This window comes from Oreochromis aureus, linkage group 18, assembly GCF_013358895.1.
Source record: "Oreochromis aureus strain Israel breed Guangdong linkage group 18, ZZ_aureus, whole genome shotgun sequence".
NCBI classification, from domain to species: Eukaryota; Metazoa; Chordata; class Actinopteri; order Cichliformes; family Cichlidae; genus Oreochromis; species Oreochromis aureus.
In genome coordinates, this window is record NC_052959.1 from 27,889,202 (window position 1) to 27,908,801 (window position 19,600).

Consider the following 19,600-nt stretch of genomic DNA (forward strand, 5'->3'; position numbering starts at 1 on the left):
TACAGCTTACATCACTTAAACCACAAAATGTTCCTGCTAACTTTAACATAGTTTTACAGAACATCACGTCTCATCTCCATCCCGGTGTCGCCCCCACGTACACTTCCTTATCTTCCTGTAGATCAGGTATACTTCCTGTAAGCCTCTGACAATCCGCCGGCACAATTTGCAATTGCAGCAAAACACATCTTGACTTCTTACCTACCAAAATAGATCTGTTATGGTGTGTGTGTGTGTGTGTGAGAGTGTGTGTATGTGTGGGTGCCTGCTGTGTAGGCTATGTATGTGTCATGACCCCCGTCTGCACCTTTGCTAACCTCACACTGCTCGTCTTAGCCAGACATCGGGCCTGTGCACCTACACAGCTGAACTCTGTGTGATCTCTAGGGTAAATGTCACACTCGAACCATGAAGGAAAAACTACTCAAACTGAACTGAAACTTAAAACTTACTCAACAGATATAAGGTATAAATGATAAAAACTTAAATCTTAACTTTAAAGAATATAAGTAATAAAAGATAAAAATCACTCCAGGCATCTGTAAGCAGGTGTGTTGCCATTCCTTTCAGAGCTCCTGTCCTCCTCACCGTGTATTGGCTGATCCTTAACGTCTGCCAAGAGTTTCTGACCTTCACTTGACCAGGAGCCACAGCTCTTTAATAAGCTCAAATGCAATCATGTGTAAAAGATTAAAATCATTTTCATAACAAAAGTTCTCTCTTCTCAGATGTACCAATATGTTTGCTCGTCTCTACTACAGTTCAATCATTGAAAATTACACTGATCAGCATGCTTTGTGGAAATTACAGATTACATCATGGCAAAAGCATTTTCCAGACCTCTCACTGGACAAACTCTCATCCCAGTGTTTAGGATGCATCTTGAGCTAGTTTAACTTCCTCTTTTCTACCTGACATGGGTTATTGCCACTCCCGGTTGTATAACAGCAGCAACTTCCTTCCCTTGTCCTTCTACAAGTTCATTCAATGATCTGCTTTTCCATGGCTCACAAACCCTTAAAGTAGAGCTTGTAATTTCTCTCTATGACTTTTTAGTCAGTTACTCAATGCTCCAGTGCAGCTGAGAGAGTAGAGTAAACCTCAAACACACTGTGAAGATTAAATGATTGACTTCATGTGAAACTCTGTAGGAATGGAGTGTGGGGGTGAGGTGTTTGACATACACGCTGTTCTAAAATGTTTCAAATGAAAACGTCTACCAGCTTGTGCGTGCAGCTGGTGATTTACAGCCTGAAAGCTGTGAATATTTTACATCGTGCCCCTTCACTCACTGTCCAGGAACTTTTATGTAACAGACTTACATCCGGTCACAGATGAATCACAGTTCCCTCTTTCTTTTTTCCCTTCCTTAGACTGTGTCTTCTGGCCAGGGCCGCCCCGAGTCACCCATCTACAGCAACCTCCAGGAACTGAAGATAACCCAGTCTACCCAGCCCCCTCTGCCCTCTGGCTCCCCGCTCCATGTGGTTGGAGACTGGGAGACCCATAAGGACCAGAATGGTAGACACTTCTACTACAATCGCTCCACCCAGGAGAGGACCTGGAAGCCGCCTCGAACCAGGGACAATAGCACCAGGAACGCGCAGGGAGAGAGCCACAGCACCGGAGAGAGCTCAGAGGTAAACGCAATTTACCATAGTGGAGGTTTGTGAAGTATCGCAACACTATTGGTTGCCTTTTCCTGGGTCATGTGCCCTAGTATCAAGATGCATTACTTTGAGTTTTAACAAGCAGTGACATAGCCTTGTGAATAAATATGAAAACATAGCATTAGACTCCCCAATATCAAAGAAACCATTTTATGGTACACATCTCACAGAGTGGGTCCTTTCATGCAGGCACCTCTGTTCATGTCAGTATCATTACTGCATTTCCATGGTGGTTGTGCAGAAATCTGAGGATCGGCTCTCTGAGAAAAATAAGAAACTGAGGCATGAAAACATGGAGTGACTGTGAGCTGGGTCACAGTCAAGTCATCAAATCAGAATGAAAAGTAGACAGTACGAGTTAATGCTAAGAAATGAACCAGTAGAGTTAGTGTTGGGCATGGAGACACTCTCAAACTACCAGTCAGTGCATTCAATTTAAGGTGACATATTTACAGATGATATATTTATCTACATCATTTTAAATGCTTAATATGGGAAATGATGGATAACAACACATTTTAATCAGTTGTGTTGCTGTGAAATGTGCAGTAGTTTCATTGAATCCAGTCTGATTTGCAAATGCAATATGTGACACTTCGGTTACCATAGATATTTTGGTAAACAGTAATAAATACTAATATAAGCAGCTGCTTGGACTATGAGTAAGCCTGTAAGATGATCAAAATGTTTGGAGCAAGTTCAAATTGTTTAACACCCAGCAAGAGCACATAACAAGTGACGTGAAACTGCCCATCACATCATTGGTACTGTAAAAATGCTTTAGGTAGCTGTTAGAAACATTACAGAAATCAAATCACTTTTTTCATTTTATCTATTTTTATCTTTAAAATCAGCAGAAACACAGTAGACAACAGTCTACAAGCCAGATAAAAATGCAGGCTGTAAGAATCTGAGAAGTGCAAAGTAGAGACCATAAAGAGTCCGGTCCTTTTCCTTTTTTTTCCACACATGTAAGCCTCTGATCAATCACTGCATAATTAATATGCATTGTCCCTTAAATAAGCATTAAAACAAAGCAGGTGTATCCTGCCTTTATACAGCTCTTGTGACAAAGTTTATATTTTATTAAACCCTTTGATCTAAATTAAGTCCCAATTGTTATCGCATCAATTTTTATAACAACATGAACTCTGAAATGTTACTGTTAAACTGTTGAACAGGTGAGCCATTAATCACCTGATGTTGCAAAAATGTTGACAAAGTCAAACTGGTTCTCACAAGCACACAGTTACATAAAGCCGCTTGAATACAGAAGTTCATATATACTCAACCAGCATCAAAGCATGAGTCAGAGACAAATATTAAACTGAAAACAAATATGCCGTGGCAGTACTTCATCACATATTGTGGCTGACAGACAGACGGAGGCAACTGCAAAATTGCTCTTTCAGCCCTGCCAGATTGTTTTGTGAGATTTGGATTATCAGACAGAATATATCTCGGAGATAATGAAAGTTCTTGTTTTCTTTCTGACGCAACAACAGAATGATTTGTCCTCGAAAAGCTATGAGTAAAAGTCCATAATGCTGTATTTCAGTTCAAATGAGATGACTACAGCTGATCAACAGTGAATGACTATTTTTATGATCAGTTCACACACATACACACACGCGCTAGTGACGTACCACATACCCCTGAGTCATCTCTAATTCTGACTCAGCCTCTGTTTCATTAAATGACTGCACCACACTGCCACCTACAGGCCCAAAGCAGGCACTGTCACCTCATCTGTTCTGTGCCACAGTGCAGGAGTTACCTTCATCACTGGCCAAAATCAAGCATGAACATTTTTAGCGCTCTGTTGACTTTTCTGGGTCTCTGTACTGAATCAAACTGGTGTTGGGTGTTTTACTGATGATTTATTGTTTCTGGGTGCATGACTGTCTTTTCTTCTCTGCAACGCTGTGGTGAAAATTGCCCTCTCCTTTCTGTGTCTCTTTCTCTCTTTTTTTTTTTTTAAACAAATGGTAGACCACCCCTCTCTCGCTCTCGCCGTCTTTCCTCCCCTTTCTCTCGCTTTCTATTGGTCGACTGCAGCCTCTGTCATCGGAGGACACCTGCTTCAGTACCTACTCTAGCCAGTCAGACAGCCAGTATGGCTCGCCGCCACGCGGTTGGTCGGAGGAGATGGACGAGTACGGCCACACGCTGTACGTCAGCGACTATACTAACGAGAAGGTACTGGCTGCACCGCTCCAATCTGGCTTTACTGCAGGGGGTTTCTGGGACTGCACGTGGGAGCAGGTTTTGTTTTGATTTGCAGGAAATTTCTGCTTGGGGGCACAGCACAAATGTTTCCTGTTAATGAGGAAACTGTGATGATACCAAACTATACACACTTTTACCTGTTATTTTCTTATTGTCATAATTTGTTTTAATGGCTTTTATGTGTAACTAAAAGGAAACCCAATTAGGTCTAATCTACTCAGAAAATAAATAAATTAAATCTCAATCGAGACAATATAACAAAAGGCTGAAAATTAATATATAAATAAAATATATTTAGGATTCAAACCACTGAATGATTTTTCTCCGGTGTGTCTGCTCAGTGGTTAAAGCACGTTGATGACCAGGGAAGACCTTATTACTACAGTGCAGACGGCTCCAGGTCAGAATGGGAGCTGCCAAAGGTGAGACGCTAAAACAGTCAAGCGTTGAGAATTAATGGCGTACTGACCTGTCGTACAGGTGAGCACAGTGTATGTGCTGCACAACCGCACAGGATGGACCACAATTTCTGAACCCAAAAATAACATGATGGGGCAGTAAAGCTTCATATTTCAATGCGACAAGAGATAACTAGAGAATAGTTGCGACACCTCTACTGCACCTAATATTTCATGTGTTATTGCAAGGGCTTTTGTTAAGGAAAAAATGGTTTTAGTTGTATACTGAAGTCATGCAATTCTTTGTTTTTTCAATGAAGTACAACCACTCCCCTCCCCAACCCTCTGGGGATGCTCCAAAGACCCGCAGTCTAGACAGAAGAAACGTGGAGCCCATCGTCCTGACCAAGTGGAGACATAGCGCCTACGTCCAGGACCCAGCCGACAAGGTCTGACACCCCTATACAACAAACTGTACTGTTAGTCTCATGCACCTTACTTATCCTTAAGGTTTCCTGCTGCACCTGGATTTAAAAATAGACTGAGATATTTGTTGAGTTAAGATTTTCAGTTGTAGACTGATTGCTTTGCAGCGGCTGTTAAAAACCAGGCGTTTCCGATCAGGCTCTGCACGCCCACATCCATACAAACACCAAGTCAGTAGCCTGTCACACTGATCAGTCAGTGTCTGTTCCTTCAGCCTGCATGACCATAATCACACAACCGGAGTGATTATTAAACCCCCTTTTTCACTCTCAGTTGATTTTATTTGATCAAACCTTTTCATTTAAATAATTTGTATTAATCACAAGCTGGACTTTTGCAGCAATGTTGGATGATTGTCTTTAAAATGTACTGATTAACCTGAACATGAAGTAGTTATAGTTGCATGAAACCTCATAGAAACTGTACTTGCATCCACATCTTAATTAATAATCCTTTTGTGTCTCCTGGAAAACACACAGGTACTAGACACGCATTATAATCTCACTGCTAATTACCGTCACCCTCTTTCAGCTGTCCGTGTCTCCTTAACCTTGCATCATTTTCTCATTAACCTTCTTTTGTTAGCCCATTTGACATTGTTACTTTTTTTCCATCCCTGTCTCCTGACCAGGACGCTCCTTTGGGTCTCAAGCCCCCCTCTCCTGACTCTGACTCCTGCCCTTCGTCTCCCAAGCCCCCTGCCTCTGTTAGTACTCACCGCTAACCTCACCTTCTTCACCTCCTGCAGGGATTTAACGTGGTCTCAGATTGTTGGATGGTGACACATGTTGTATGGCAGGTTTCCTGCACAGGTCTGGAAAGGACCCCAGTTAAATAAAAGAAGCTTAACATCCTGAAGGAAAACTAAAGTACAATTGAAAAAATACCTTTAACCTGTGTAGGAAATCCTGTTAATACGCAGCACTGTGGATTATAAAAGCATTTCTTGACCTTGGTTAATCACACAGAAGTGTTTATATTGTCAGAAATTGTTTTCCTGAGTTGGTTAATTCACCAAAAATCACCTTGTTTGTCTGAATGTTGCACAAGTAGTTTTAACGTTAGTTTATTCTAATACATTTTCATTCAGTTTGTGAATTCTGCCTTTCATGGGAGGGAAAAGTGGTATAGTAGGGTTTTTTGCCTCCAAGCTGAAGGCTGTTATTGTTCTGGTGGTGGGATATTTGGTGGCGGCGGTGGTGTTTTTATACGGCAGTAGCAACCAAGATTAAACAGCATCTCTCTTTGTCTGTTTTTGTGGGAATTATCAAAAGTAGTCAATGTTTTAAAATGTGTATTCATTTTTTTCCCCCCCCTGCAGCCATCTGAAAAATGTGGAGTTCTGAATGTGACAAAGATCACTGAAAATGGCAAGAAAGTGCGGTAAGTAGTAGTAAGTAGCATGATGATGACGATGTCAGTTATGGTTAAAGGGATTGATGAGTTTGCCAGTCAGTTTCTCCATTCCCCATAAATGAATATCATTATATGAGATTAAAAATAAACTGAAGCTGCCTCGCCATAGTTTCAGGTCATATCTCCACATATAAACAACATTTGTGACACAGATGTGGGCTTGCATGTAAACGGGTTCGTATTTGGACTTTTCAGTCCTTTGAAGTTAGTGTGTCAAACAGCTGATGCCTATTTACAGGGAGTGCAGAATTATTAGGCAAGTTGTATTTTTGAGGAATAATTTTATTATTGAACAACAACCATGTTCTCCATGAACCCAAAAAACTCATTAATATCAAAGCTGAATGTTTTTGGAAGTAGTTTTTAGTTTGTTTTTAGTTTGAGCTATTTTAGGGGATATCTGTGTGTGCAGGTGACTATTACTGTGCATAATTATTAGGCAACTAACAAAAAAAAATATACCCATTTCAATTATTTATTTTTACCAGTGAAACCAATATAACATCTCCACATTCACAAATATACATTTCTGACATTCAAAACAAAACAAAAACAAATCAGCGACCAATATAGCCACCTTTCTTTGCAAGGACACTCAAAAGCCTGCCATCCATGGATTCTGTCAGTGTTTTGATCTGTTCACCATCAACATTGCGTGCAGCAAACCACAGCCTCCCAGACACTGTTCAGAGAGGTGTACTGTTTTCCCTCCTTGTAAATCTCACATTTGATGATGGACCACAGGTTCTCAATGGGGTTCAGATCAGGTGAACAAGGAGGCCATGTCATTAGTTTTTCTTCTTTTATACCCTTTCTTGCCAGCCACGCTGTGGAGTACTTGGACGCGTGTGATGGAGCATTGTCCTGCATGAAAATCATGTTTTCTTGAAGGATGCAGACTTCTTCCTGTACCACTGCTTGAAGAAGGTGTCTTCCAGAAACTGGCAGTAGGACTGGGAGTTGAGCTTGACTCCATCCTCAACCCGAAAAGGCCCCACAAGCTCATCTTTGATGATACCAGCCCAAACCAGTACTCCACCTCCACCTTGCTGGCGCCTGAGTCGGACTGGAGCTCTCTGCCCTTTACCAATCCAGCCACGGGCCCATCCATCTGGCCCATCAAGACTCACTCTCATTTCATCAGTCCATAAAACCTTAGAAAAATCAGTCTTGAGATATTTCTTGGCCCAGTCTTGACGTTTCAGCTTGTGTGTCTTGTTCAGTGGTGGTCGTCTTTCAGCCTTCTCTTACCTTGGCCATGTCTCTGAGTATTGCACACCTTGTGCTTTTGGGCACTCCAGTGATGTTGCAGCTCTGAAATATGGCCAAACTGGTGGCAAGTGGCATCTTGGCAGCTGCACGCTTGACTTTTCTCAGTTCATGGGCAGTTATTTTGCGCCTTGTTTTTCCACACGCTTCTTGCGACCCTGTTGACTATTCTGAATGAACGCTTGATTGTTCGATGATCACGCTTCAGAAGCTTTGCAATTTTAAGACTGCTGCATCCCTCTGCAAGATATCTCACTATTTTTGACTTTTCTGAGCCTGTCAAGTCCTTCTTTTGACCCATTTTGCCAAAGGAAAGGAAGTTGCCTAATAATTATGCACACCTGATATAGGGTGTTGATGTCATTAGACCACACCCTTCTCATTACAGAGATGCACATCACCTAATATGCTTAATTGGTAGTAGGCTTTCGAGCCTATACAGCTTGGAGTAAGACAACATGCATGAAGAGGATGATGTGGACAAAATACTCGTTTGCCTAATAATTCTGCACTCCCTGTATGACTGTTGGATTTATTTATTTGTTTTTTAAATGGAGCTTCAGGCGACAATGTATTTGCAGAGGTACTCGTTTATCTCGTCTCCTTTATTTTTGTGGGTGAACGACTCTGCTGTGTGTGAGAATGGTACAATGTAGACTGTAGGAGAGACAAGTGAAATGTTTTACACAGTGAAAAAAACAAACTGAATGATTTAGTAGAACTAAACTACAGAACCAGTTAATGTTGTGACTTAACACCATTTTAGCTCTTCAGCTGATATCTCTACCACTACATCAAATAATTGTGGTCAGCCAAATCAGTCAACATTGTACTGTTTGTCAGCGTGTAAATGTTTCATAACACCCGGCGCTCCTGTTTCTCGCTTACACGTTGTGCATTATGGAGGCTGGATATCACTACTCTTATTAGGTGTACATTAACCTTCTCTGCTGCCATGGCAGCAGTGCTGCAGGGGGATGATAGGACAATTGAACTATAGAGAAAATCCAACCCCAGTGAGTAATACTGACTCAGTATTATTATCAAACTTATGTTCTGAGGGCCATAAATCAGCACAGCAAAGGGTCTCTCTTATTAGGCTAGTCCCCTCATGATTTAAAAAATAATAATAAATCCTTTTTTGCACATTTCCCTGTAAGTTGCACCAGGAATCATTGTGTTGTTAACAATAGGCCACAATTTGTCCAAATTAATCTGCCTTCTCAAAGAGGGTCCACACTGGAAACAATTAACTTATCATGTAGCACTTTGTGGCTGATGGTTGGTCAGACTCCAGTTGCCTGGGTAACCCTCGAAAGTATTTACCAACCTGTAATACGTCAGTCAGCGGTATCCTTTGCTCTCACTTTTTGTCACTTCAGCTGCTCAAGAGGAAGTTGAATAAAGAACCCACCTGCTCAGCAGAGGTTATTTTGCCCATCATTATTGAATGTTTGACGTTCTGTAGTCTCTGGACACAGTGTTGCTGCTAGGACGTGTCTTTACTGTCAAATATTTCACAGCCTGTCTGTGTAGGTTCTGAGTCATCCAGGGCATAGTAGTCTGTCTTAGAAGCTTTTTTGAACTTCTTCCCGTATGAGAGGTGAAACATCTTCAAGAAAGTTAAAGAAGTCGAGTCTTTAAAAAAAAAAAATTAAACTCCTTAGAATATTACAGCCTGCTATGCCACGCTGATGTAATGTGGTTAGCCCATGCAGATGTGCTGACGTGTTTTGTTTTTTTTCTTTTATTTACCACAGTAGGGTTTCTTTGTAATGATAAACTGAGTGACTTAAAAATGGATACATGGATGCATGCTGTCATTACTTTTTGTAAATTCCAAACAATTTAGCGTGACACAAGATACTGTTTTTCCAATATTTTGGAAATTGTTTTGTTACAGCAATTACAATACAGGTCATAGATGCTATTAAAAAAAGAATGAATGGACATAGCTTCTTGTTATGAAAAGTGAAGCAAATGTAAAAGAACCTGAACCTGCATTCTTCTTATTAGCCACCAGTGGGATGGCTAACAAAAGGCTGCAAAAAGACTTACAATCCTATGTAAGTATATGGGAAATCGGCTCACAGACTTCAGCTCAGTAAACATTTATTTGGTACATGCTGGTCATTCTAAGGGTCAAAAAGGACATGTGCAGGTTATTATATTTGTTTTCTGTTTGCCTTGTGATGGGCAACTCAGTGGCCAGTGTTTCACAGTTAGACCTGCCCCTTGCTCATCACATTCAAAACCAAGATGGCGATGCTGATGGCAACGATGCTAATCTCAAGACTTTAAAATTAGACTTCATAAACTTGTGGGTGATGTTGAAGTGACTGTGTCAGTCTTTTACCCTTTCGGATGAGTAAAGGACAAAAGAAAAGAAAACTACCAACACTGAAAAACAAAAAAAGGAGACGGTAAGATGCTCTCAATAGATTAAAGATAGAAACGATCCCGTGAATGTATATCCAGTTCAAAGTGCGGCTTTTAATTCTTTTCTGTCTACATGATGTAGTTGGCTCTAATCTCAGCACTTGTTTTAAGTACATGGAGTATGTTTTTTGTTATCATCATCATTATTATTATTATTATTATTATTATTATTTACATCCATTACAGAAAGAACTGGACTTCTTCCTGGACCGTCCTCCAAGGTTCAACGCTCCTGTTTGCCAAAGGACAGGGAGGTGGAACTAGCTGGGTGAGTGATAGAAACTTGCTGCCTTTAAAAGCTGTCGTTTCGTATCAAAACAGAGCCACACACTGTTTTGTGAACATTAAAGGCCGTTGAAAAGAGTTACTAATGTGGCTCTGCTGCTCTGTTGCATTGAAGGCCTCCTTCAGTGACTTTGTCATCTGAGTCCACTTTCTTGCACTTCTGGCACAGCCTGTATCGAACACCAACTTTCACGATTAGACATATGCGCAGCAGTATCCTTTTCATTATGTACAGTTCAATTTTGATTGCAGCTTTGTTAACACAGTCCATAAGTTCATACATTATGAAATATTTTGGAGGTAACCTCTCCTTTTGGTGAAGCCTCACTAACTCAGTGAGGCCTGAAAAAGGTCAGTCTCAGTGGAAAGGTCGGGTGTTCTGCTTGTTTATACTGCAGATCAGTTCCTTTAATCTGAAGGGCAGATGTAGGAGTGTTAAGAAACACTGTGTGCAGCTAAGCTTTTGAACTGGATGACGATCTAGTTTCTGTTATCTCGGTCTCAAGGGCAGCCTGGCTGCTAACTGTTCCCTTACCTGTTGGATATAGTTAGCTGGTGGTTAAGAAACTCGGTGAAGGGTTAAACTTCAGAATTAATTAAGCATGCCTCCTGTTAACATTTAGGTTAATCTTTTCTCCTTGTTGTCAAGTGTTGCTTCATAATCTGCATTCTGTACTTATTCCCCTGCATCTCGGGTTATTATATAAACCCCCATCTCTTCAAAATTAGCACATTTTTCAGGCTGTTTGTTAGGTCACTGAGGGGGAGTTGAATATTCTCTCTTCTGTATGTGTCCTTTTCTTTCCATGCCTCCATCTCTTTACCTTTGGCCTCATCCTCCCATCATCCTTTTCTTTCATTCCTCCCTCCATCCCTCTGTTCAGCCATACTATCAGAGTGGCTACTTCCCTGAATTGCTCCTGTCACTGTTGAGTAACTGGAGGCCGTCAGCTAAGAAACGACCTGATGTCTCCTTTGGCTGCTCAAGGCTCAACCGAGCCTCCTCTGTATGTTCTTCCTCCTTCCTTATGCGTGCTTCCAACTCTTCCTACTTCTCTGCATGCCATCTTCCTGCTGTCTGTCATGCTCCGACTAATATTCACTGGCATGACTCAAAAAAAGGGACAATATTGCTGTCATTACTTGCTAATCTCTGGGTTGACTTGATGTATTTTTACTGTTTGAGTTGACAAACAGGATGTAGATTTAATTTAATCATAGAGATGTTTGGTTAGAAATGGAAAACTCGGGTGGAGATCTGCAGGGCATAACAATTATTGATTTCACACACAAGCAGGATTACCTTGTGTTTTAGATGTACTTGTGCAAACCAATCTTTTCTGGACTGCCTTTGGTTTACGAGCTCCTGATGTGAAACGAGTGCTACAGAAAGGTGGATTTTGTCTTTTTTTTGTTTTTGTTTAGCGCATAGGAAGACTACAGATCAATCACAAATCACATTTTGTATGCATGTGAATTTGGACCAAATGCATGTTTTTTGTTTTTTTGTTGTTTTTATTTTTTTTACTGTACTATCAAAAAGTCTAATTTCTTCAGCTGATTGGCTGAAGGGTGAAGGCACCTGGTGTGGTAAAGTGTGTGCAATTACATTGAGTCCCTAGTATTGATTAGGTGGTGATGGGCACTTTACTCTATCATACAGGGCTTTTTTGGGGGGGGTCATTGTTGTAAAGGCAGTTGGACATTTTAAATGTTATTTCTTATCTACCTTTGAAGTGAAATGCATATTTAAGCCTTTGTTTTCAGCAGTAAATTAGGCAGCAGAGCACCAAGTAGGCAACTAGGGCGACCACATCTAATACACTTGTAAGGAAAAAGCTGAAAATACAAGTAGTACAACTCTCCATTCATATTCACCATTAACTGTTTGGCCTCGACTGAAACTAGTGGAAATCCTTGGTTCCATTTTCTTCCTCACACTTTAAAAGCTGAGAAAATTTTACAGTTGGACAGAAACGTGACTGACATGCGCACCATTATCATTTGACTTTTTCTTTTCTTTGATGTGAGCTGTTGCATGGTTCAACAATCAAAGAAAAAGGAGACCACTGTATATAAGCAGGCCCTCTGTTTGTTAATATGATTGTTTTTCTGTCTCTGTCCAGTTTGGAGGCGGTCAGTCGAAACCAGAGTTCACAGTGGATCTGAAGGGCGGCTCAGTGGACTGGGCTTCCAAAGACAAGTCCAGCAAGAAGCACGTTATAGAGGTGAGGGAGAACTTACATAAGATCCGATCTTTTGCTTTTATCGCTTTTTATGAGGCGTCACTGTTTACGTGTCACTTTGTATTCAGAAGCAAAATAAAATCTATTAACTGTAGACCAAAATCTCTTGTTTGCCTCAGTCATATTATCTGTGCAAAAATTTTTAAGAACTTCAACTATTGAAAAAGCTAGAGCATTGAAATCAAAATTGTAATATCTTTTAAACATGGGAAAGTTAGTAGCGTTATTTACAGATGAAATAAACACATTTTTTTACTTGATGAACAAAAAAAGTCATCACAGACTGTTTAGAAACACAAAAAAAATCCAGCACTTACTCTTGAGCTTATATTTCTGTTTATTGTATTGAAAAGCGATTGTGCTGGTTGTTTAACATTGGTGCTTGGGTGTGTCATGTAAATGTGCAAGATTTGGGTATAATTTGTTTTATAATTTTCCTCTGCTCTCCCCAGTGAGTTGCGAAAGCATCTAAATACATAAATGACAAAACAAACGGACAGTTACTGAAACAATAACATGTATGTTCAGATATGTTCTTCAGATTATGACAGCTTGCGTGATTGAAGTAAATGTTTCATATTCAGGTGGAGAAAGCATTGAGCTATGTTAATATTTCTCAGTTAGGAAGTATAGGAAGGTTTTTCCTGGTTTAAGCTTCTCTGGTGGGTCTCACAGTTTCTTGTATGCAGGAAATCCAGCAGTTATTCTAAAATCTTTAGAGAATAAACTATAGAAATCACTCTGGTGGATTTGGATGTTTTGTGATTTAGTCAGTACTCAGTGCTGCACTCACAAACTCAAAATGTTTATGAGAAAAATGATTTGTGCCTCTCCTGACTGCAGCTGAAGACTCGTCAGGGCACAGACCTGCTGATCCAGTCAGAAAACGACAGCATCGCCAACGAATGGTTCAAGGCGCTGCAGGACACCATCAGCAACCATGTGAGCAGCAACACCTTCACTCTGCCAATATAGTTTCCATCTGTTTCAAACAGAATAAAGTCAATTTTGAATCATCTGCAGTGAGAAGATTTGTGGTTCAGCATGAAGGAATACGTCCGGGTTTGACATTGTGTGGGCGACTGATAAGAGAAACAAAGAGGACTGCTGTGTCACAGTTACCTTTTTGCTCTGAGCACAAACTAAACAGCAGCTGCTCATTTTTACCCACTGAGGGAAAACGAAGAAGTTAACCAACAATAGGCTTTATGGTCTGAATGAAACGCAATTTCACGTTTATGGAAAACCTACAACCAGCAACTGTAAGGGAAATAAACGCTTCAAAGCTACATAAAAGCAGAGTAGCGTGAAAATTAAACCTAGAAGACAGAGAGTTTATTGTTTTCTTTCCAGAGGCCAAAGAGCACCTTTTGAAACTTTTACAAGCGGTTGTATCTTATTTCCTTGTGTGTGTATTTTTTTTCTGCGTGTAATAGGCCAGTGAGTCTGATGACCCCATAGAGGCGGACATGCCCGAGTCGCCTGGTGCAGAGAAACATGACAAAGAGAAAGACCGCAGAGACTCCAAGAAAGTCAAAGGTGTGCATGCTGTAAAATGGTGGGATTCATTCATTCAGGGTGGGATTCGAGAAATAAAACATGACCAAAAATGACTGAAAGTAGCCACAAATCATCACATGCCAAATATTAACAGTAGCAGTAAATGACTAACGTGCATGACTCCTCTAACAAAGAGCGGAAGGGATTCATGAGTGAAGGCACAAAGTACAACAACAAGCCTATTTGGCCAAAGGCCTCAGCAACCTCATCTGCCCTCCTTACCCTATAAAACAATAGCTTATCAGTTTCACTCCTCCAAAACATCATGGCGATCAGCGTGCTGAGACGAATGGTGGATAACACCGTCCTGTCTCGTGTCTCCTCCACAGCCATGAAGCCCTCAACCAGCATGGACTCCTCCGAGCACAAGAAGACCAGGAGCAAGCTGAAGAAGCTCCTGACCGGCCGTCCCACCCTTCAGACCGTCAAGGATAAGGGATACATTAAAGGTGCCAAAGAAACAACAGCAACACTCAAAATGTTTTCGGTTTCATTTCTTCTGTGGAAAGTTGAAAAGATGTTACAAGCAGCAAAGGTTTGGAAATGTAACTGATAGATGACAGCAGTAAAGAAGCACACATCAGTGCTTTTTTAAAGTTAATTAGAGCTGTACATTTGGATGAATCATGTGTGCTTTGGTATTTTTCTTGTTATTTATTTTACTGTTAAGACTTTTAGCTTAAGACATCAGAGTCCAATTTTCACACATTAAATTAGGAATTGCAGTTTATGATTCGTTTTCGCCTTCTGTACCTTAACCTCTAATTAAAACTAAAAGCACTGAAGTGTCAGTGAGGGTCTAGTGTTGAGATCTGAAAGCAAACCAGTGTGTTTGGTCTATTTTTTGACCGTTCTTTATTTTCTGTCTTCAGATCAGGTGTTTGGCTGTGCTCTTTCCAGTTTGTGTCAAAGGGAGAACACCACGGTGCCAAACTTTGTCAAAATGTGCATTGACAATGTGGAGAACAACGGTGAGTAACTTAAAATCATTCTAGTCTCTGTTTTCCTGCCTGTCTTAAAAGAAAGGTGAGGTTTACTGCTTATTGAAATAAGGTGCGACTGCGGCCTCCTTTTAGCTGGTTGTGCTTTTCTGCTACTCAGACTTTAAGGTTAATTTACAGATATTGATAAACTGGTGTTGATCCCTGCAGGTCTGTCGGTAGACGGGCTCTACAGAGTTAGCGGGAACCTGGCAGTCATACAGAAACTCCGCTTTGCTGTCAATCACGGTAAGTGCCCTTTGAAACTGCCTCTGCCATTACTTGCAGAGATACGACTGAAGTGAATAATGCAGTAAAAATGAAAAGTAAAGCCGAAAAATATTCAAAACTGTAATAATAATCAGTTAAAGAGCTTTTAACACGATTTTAAAAACACGATTTGATGTGTGATACATCACCTGTTTATGGCACAACACTTTAAAAAGCATTAAATATTCTCATTTTTTAATGTAAATATTTCTTTAAAGTCATGTTAAATATTGTCAAAGTTTTACATTAGGAGTAGGTAATCTGGTAATCCCTATGAGCCAAACGAAGCTCATTTTCACATTTTTTTTCAACCCTATGGTGTTGATGTTCAAGGACACAGCTCTCTAGAAGCTCCATTGACCTTTTGCTCAAACCAACCAGACAAAAGTTAAACAGAAAGGAAAAGAAAGCTAAAACTGCTTCATTCAGGTCAAAGACTAACATAATATTTTACATACAGTGTTATACAAGATACTTTGGCTTGAATTCCTTTCTTTTATTCTAATAAGATACTTAAGTGGTCTTTGCATGTATTTGTCCAGATGAGAAGGTGAATCTGTCAGACGGGAAGTGGGAGGACATCCACGTGACCACAGGAGCCCTGAAGATGTTCTTCAGAGAGCTGCCGGAGCCACTCTTCACCTACAATCTCTTCCACGACTTTGTCAGCGCCATCAGTATGTCTCTGTATCTGTAAATAAATGCAGTGTCACTGTAGTATCCCTTAAGTGGAATCCTGTTAACTTTTTAAACAACAGGTTCACAGCAGGTTCCAGCCAAGGACTACAGCTCCTGGGTTTTTGTCCAGGGACTGATCTGTATTTACTGTAAGGGTCTGTAAAGACAGGCAGGGTCAGCTGCAGTCGCCAAACCTCTCTCTGAAAATGCTTTAAAAATGAGTTTCAGTGAACTGAAGTGCACTTTTTCTCATCATTGTCTCACTGAAACTAAAGATGTTGGATGTTGTACTGGTGAGCTGGTGTAACTTTATGATGGATCCAGACTTTGATGGATTTTGTCTTTTGTTCTGCAGAAATATCTGACCACAAGCATCGAGTTCAATCGATCAAAGAGCTGGTCAGACAGCTGCCCAAACCCAACCACGACACCATGCAGGCTCTCTTCAAACACCTCAGGAAGTAAGAGCAGCACACCATGTTATGGATTTTTCCCTGATTGATTTTTTTCCCCTCCTAGAAAAACAAAAGTTAAATATTAAAAAAAAAAAAATCATATTCAATCATAAGAGGGCTTCATTCTCAACATGTGCAAACTCAAAGGTGTTAAATAATGGAAGAAAATAAAGAAGATTGAACTACTTGATGACTGTTCAGTTAATTAACAAATGAGTACTGAGCACTCTTTGGCCTCCATATTACCTTGCACGGTAAATAACTGACAATGGGTTTATTTTACTCGTTTTTCCAGAGTGATTGACTACGGCGAGGAGAACCGTATGACGACCCAGAGCGTCGCCATCGTATTCGGCCCCACGCTGCTGCGGCCTGAAACGGAGACGTGGAACATGGCGGTCCACATGGTCTATCAGAACCAGATTGTAGAGCTTATACTGCTAGAGTACGAGAGCATTTTTGGCAGGTAGATGCCACAGGATGAGCTTCTTTGTTTTTTTCTTTTCCTCTCCCAGTGCAGAGCTCTTCCTAACCCAGCGTGGCAGGCCCGGCTCGGGTCGACCCGGCCCAGCCTCACCCTGCCTTGGTCTGGGCCAGCTTATCTTGAACTCTCACCAACCTGGCTTCTCTGGTCGCTGACTTCTCCGATCTTCAAAATCTTAGACCAACAAAGCCAACCGAAAATATACGATGAAAACATCCATAACTATCGACCAAAAAGTTTGGACTCTTTGCACTTTTCAGTCTCGTTTTCTCCCGCAGCTGTATTTGTGCCACTTTACTGCAAAGGTGGCGTCCTTCTGTCTTACCACTGGATTCCTAAAACTATTATTACTTACTGGGCCAAGCAAGCCTGAACTACTGAACAGACTGACTGAGGCCAAAGGAGCAGCAGCAGGTCCAGTAGGCTGTATTTACAGATGAGGCAGCAGTATTGGGGGTTTATGATGCTGGATGCAGCTTGTATGTACCGTACTGTACTGTAAATCTCATTACCTGTATAGTCACTCCTGTATGAACCACACTGAGGAACCAACAGAAGGAAACCAAACTGTGGACTCTTTACCCTCAGACGTAAAAGGTGAAACATGCTGACGCTGGAACAAGAAGAGGAGGGAAGAACGTTTGTTGTTGTTGTTGTTTTTTTTATTTTGTTTGTTTAGTTTTTCTTTTTTTTTACATTGGGAACGATCCACTTAAACTAAATCTCTTTGAATCTGCTTCTCTGTATTTTCTTGCTGAAGAACAGGACCAAGGTCCTCTGAACACATAAGAGGTTATCGCCTCCGGTATTGCATCTGCACGCCACCTTCTTAGTTTTTAGAACAAATCATCTAACAGTGGGCAGAACATCATCTTGGGGGGGACAAAACAAATTAACGGTATTGTACAGTGTTTGTGCATGTGAATGGGGAGGGTGGATGGATTCATGAATGAATGAATTAAATAGCAATATATTGTAAAAATAGTAAATATAAGTATGCCTGGAGTGTTAAAAATATATATGATGCAAGGGAGAAATCACTATTGTGTGATCATTGTGTAACCAACAGACCTGAGGAATAAAATTATGAACTGGGGATGTGGAAGTCTACCTTTGAGTCAGTACTGTTGGCGTTGTCTAACTGAATTAAAGACCTCAAATAAGAGATACTCTAAAGCTTCGTTCTTTGTTGTTTTTCCACTTCATACATTTTAGTGACTACTGCTGTCGCCGCATCACAACACAGAGTGCTGGGTAGGACCGTTTTTTAAATCAAATGGACATGGCCATTGTGACATCATCAGCTGGTTATTAAATACTCTCGCTGAGGATTTTCAGTATTGCTATTTTGCTGTTTGGATCTGAGTGAGAAACTGAAAACGGTGCGTGCTCAAAAAGGCAGGTCACATGTTTATAACTGTGTAGCATCCTAGCTTCTTTTAGTGATCGGTAAACATCTGGGGACTGTGGAGACCAGCTGACCTTTGGGAGAGGAATGGTGTCCCATTCTTGTCTGGCATAAGATTCCAGCTGGTCAACAGTCCTCGGTCGTTGCGTCAAATTTTTGGTTTCATGATGGTTTCAAATTTTGTTCAGCTGATGAAAGGTCTGGACTGCAGATACCCAGACTCTTGCTGGGTATCAGTCATGCTGTTGTAACAGATATGCAGTATATAGTTTAGAATAAACTTCATGAAGTGTGAAAGCCTCTCCCTGAAAAAGACATCTAGATCAGCGGTCCCCAACCTTTTTTGCGCCACGGACCGGTTTATGCCCGACAATATTTTCACGGACCGGCCTTTAAGGTGTCGCGGATAAATACAACAAAATAAAACTAGTACCGGTACCGAAAAAAAGATTTATTCATAACACATGTGAAAAGACCCAGGAAAACCGAGTTAACGATAAAAACGATAACAAAATAACGCTGAAAACTGATAAAAACCCTGAAAAACATACATTTCACACCTGAGCCTCAACTCTCACGGCCCGGTACCGGTCCGAGGCCCGGGGGTTGGGGACCGCTGATCTAGATGAGAGCATATGTTGCTTTAAAATGTGCAGCAGTGATTGTGTCTCCCAAGATGTATAAGATGCCAATTCCATAGACACTAATATATGCACCTAATCGTCTTTTGGACCGAGAGCCGTGAACTCTGCTCCCTCATCTTCAGTCCAGAACACAACATCCTTTTTTTTTTCTTTCTTTCTTTTGGAATTGGGGTTGTACCAGTTAAGCCTGTCATGAGGCACATGTACACAGCTTTATTGTCCTTTTTTACTCTAATGTAGACCATAATTTACAAAATAAATCACATTGTATTAAATAAGACTTAAAACTTGGAATAAAAACCATACACTCATCAGAAATTGTTTCCTGAGCACTCAGATCAATGAAGTCGAAGGGTTGTTTTCCCAGTAGGCCCCTATCCAATCAGCCTTTTGGCTCTGCCCCCTGCAGGCCATTAGAAAAACTGCAGTGTTAAGACACTTCCACATCAGCGTCAATTCTCAGACTCAGAAAGTTGACCATCTTTTATGAACAGTCTGTATTTGTTCTTTATATTTGACTCGATCTCATTTTCTGTGAGATTAGTTTTATTCTCAGAAGTTGATATATTTTACTTTTCATAGATTTTACTTTCTCCACAGTATCAAGAATGTGACATTTAAACTCACATTTTCTGCATATAAAAATGTCAGAATAGGGCAGGGCTTTTTCACAGGAGAGATTT

The 19,600-nt window shown here is 40.7% G+C and overlaps 1 protein-coding gene across 1 annotated transcript; it reads left to right on the top strand.

Annotated features, from left to right (window-relative positions):
• Nucleotides 1-1,153: 1,153 nt before the first annotated feature.
• Nucleotides 1,154-18,034, top strand: LOC116331582 (rho GTPase-activating protein 12-like). Its single transcript, XM_031754311.2, has 18 exons — nucleotides 1,154-1,171; nucleotides 1,374-1,640; nucleotides 3,663-3,869; nucleotides 4,241-4,321; nucleotides 4,618-4,746; nucleotides 4,891-4,953; nucleotides 5,415-5,489; nucleotides 6,105-6,166; nucleotides 10,094-10,175; nucleotides 12,319-12,420; nucleotides 13,282-13,380; nucleotides 13,875-13,977; nucleotides 14,328-14,447; nucleotides 14,871-14,969; nucleotides 15,150-15,227; nucleotides 15,791-15,925; nucleotides 16,282-16,387; nucleotides 16,677-18,034. Exons 1-18 carry the CDS (start codon nucleotides 1,154-1,156, stop codon nucleotides 16,849-16,851), a joined length of 2,001 nt encoding a protein of 666 aa, XP_031610171.2. The 3' UTR covers nucleotides 16,852-18,034.
• The last annotated feature ends 1,566 nt before the right edge of the window (nucleotides 18,035-19,600 follow it).

What these genes read in the sequence shown, in the direction of transcription:
- LOC116331582 (XM_031754311.2), top strand. An exon ending in CTCCCAAGCCCCCTGCCTCT is followed by an intron (nt 5,490 to 6,104) that starts GTTAGTACTCAC and finishes CCCCCCCTGCAG; the next exon opens with CCATCTGAAAAATGTGGAGT. An exon ending in GAAAATGGCAAGAAAGTGCG is followed by an intron (nt 6,167 to 10,093) that starts GTAAGTAGTAGT and finishes CATCCATTACAG; the next exon opens with AAAGAACTGGACTTCTTCCT.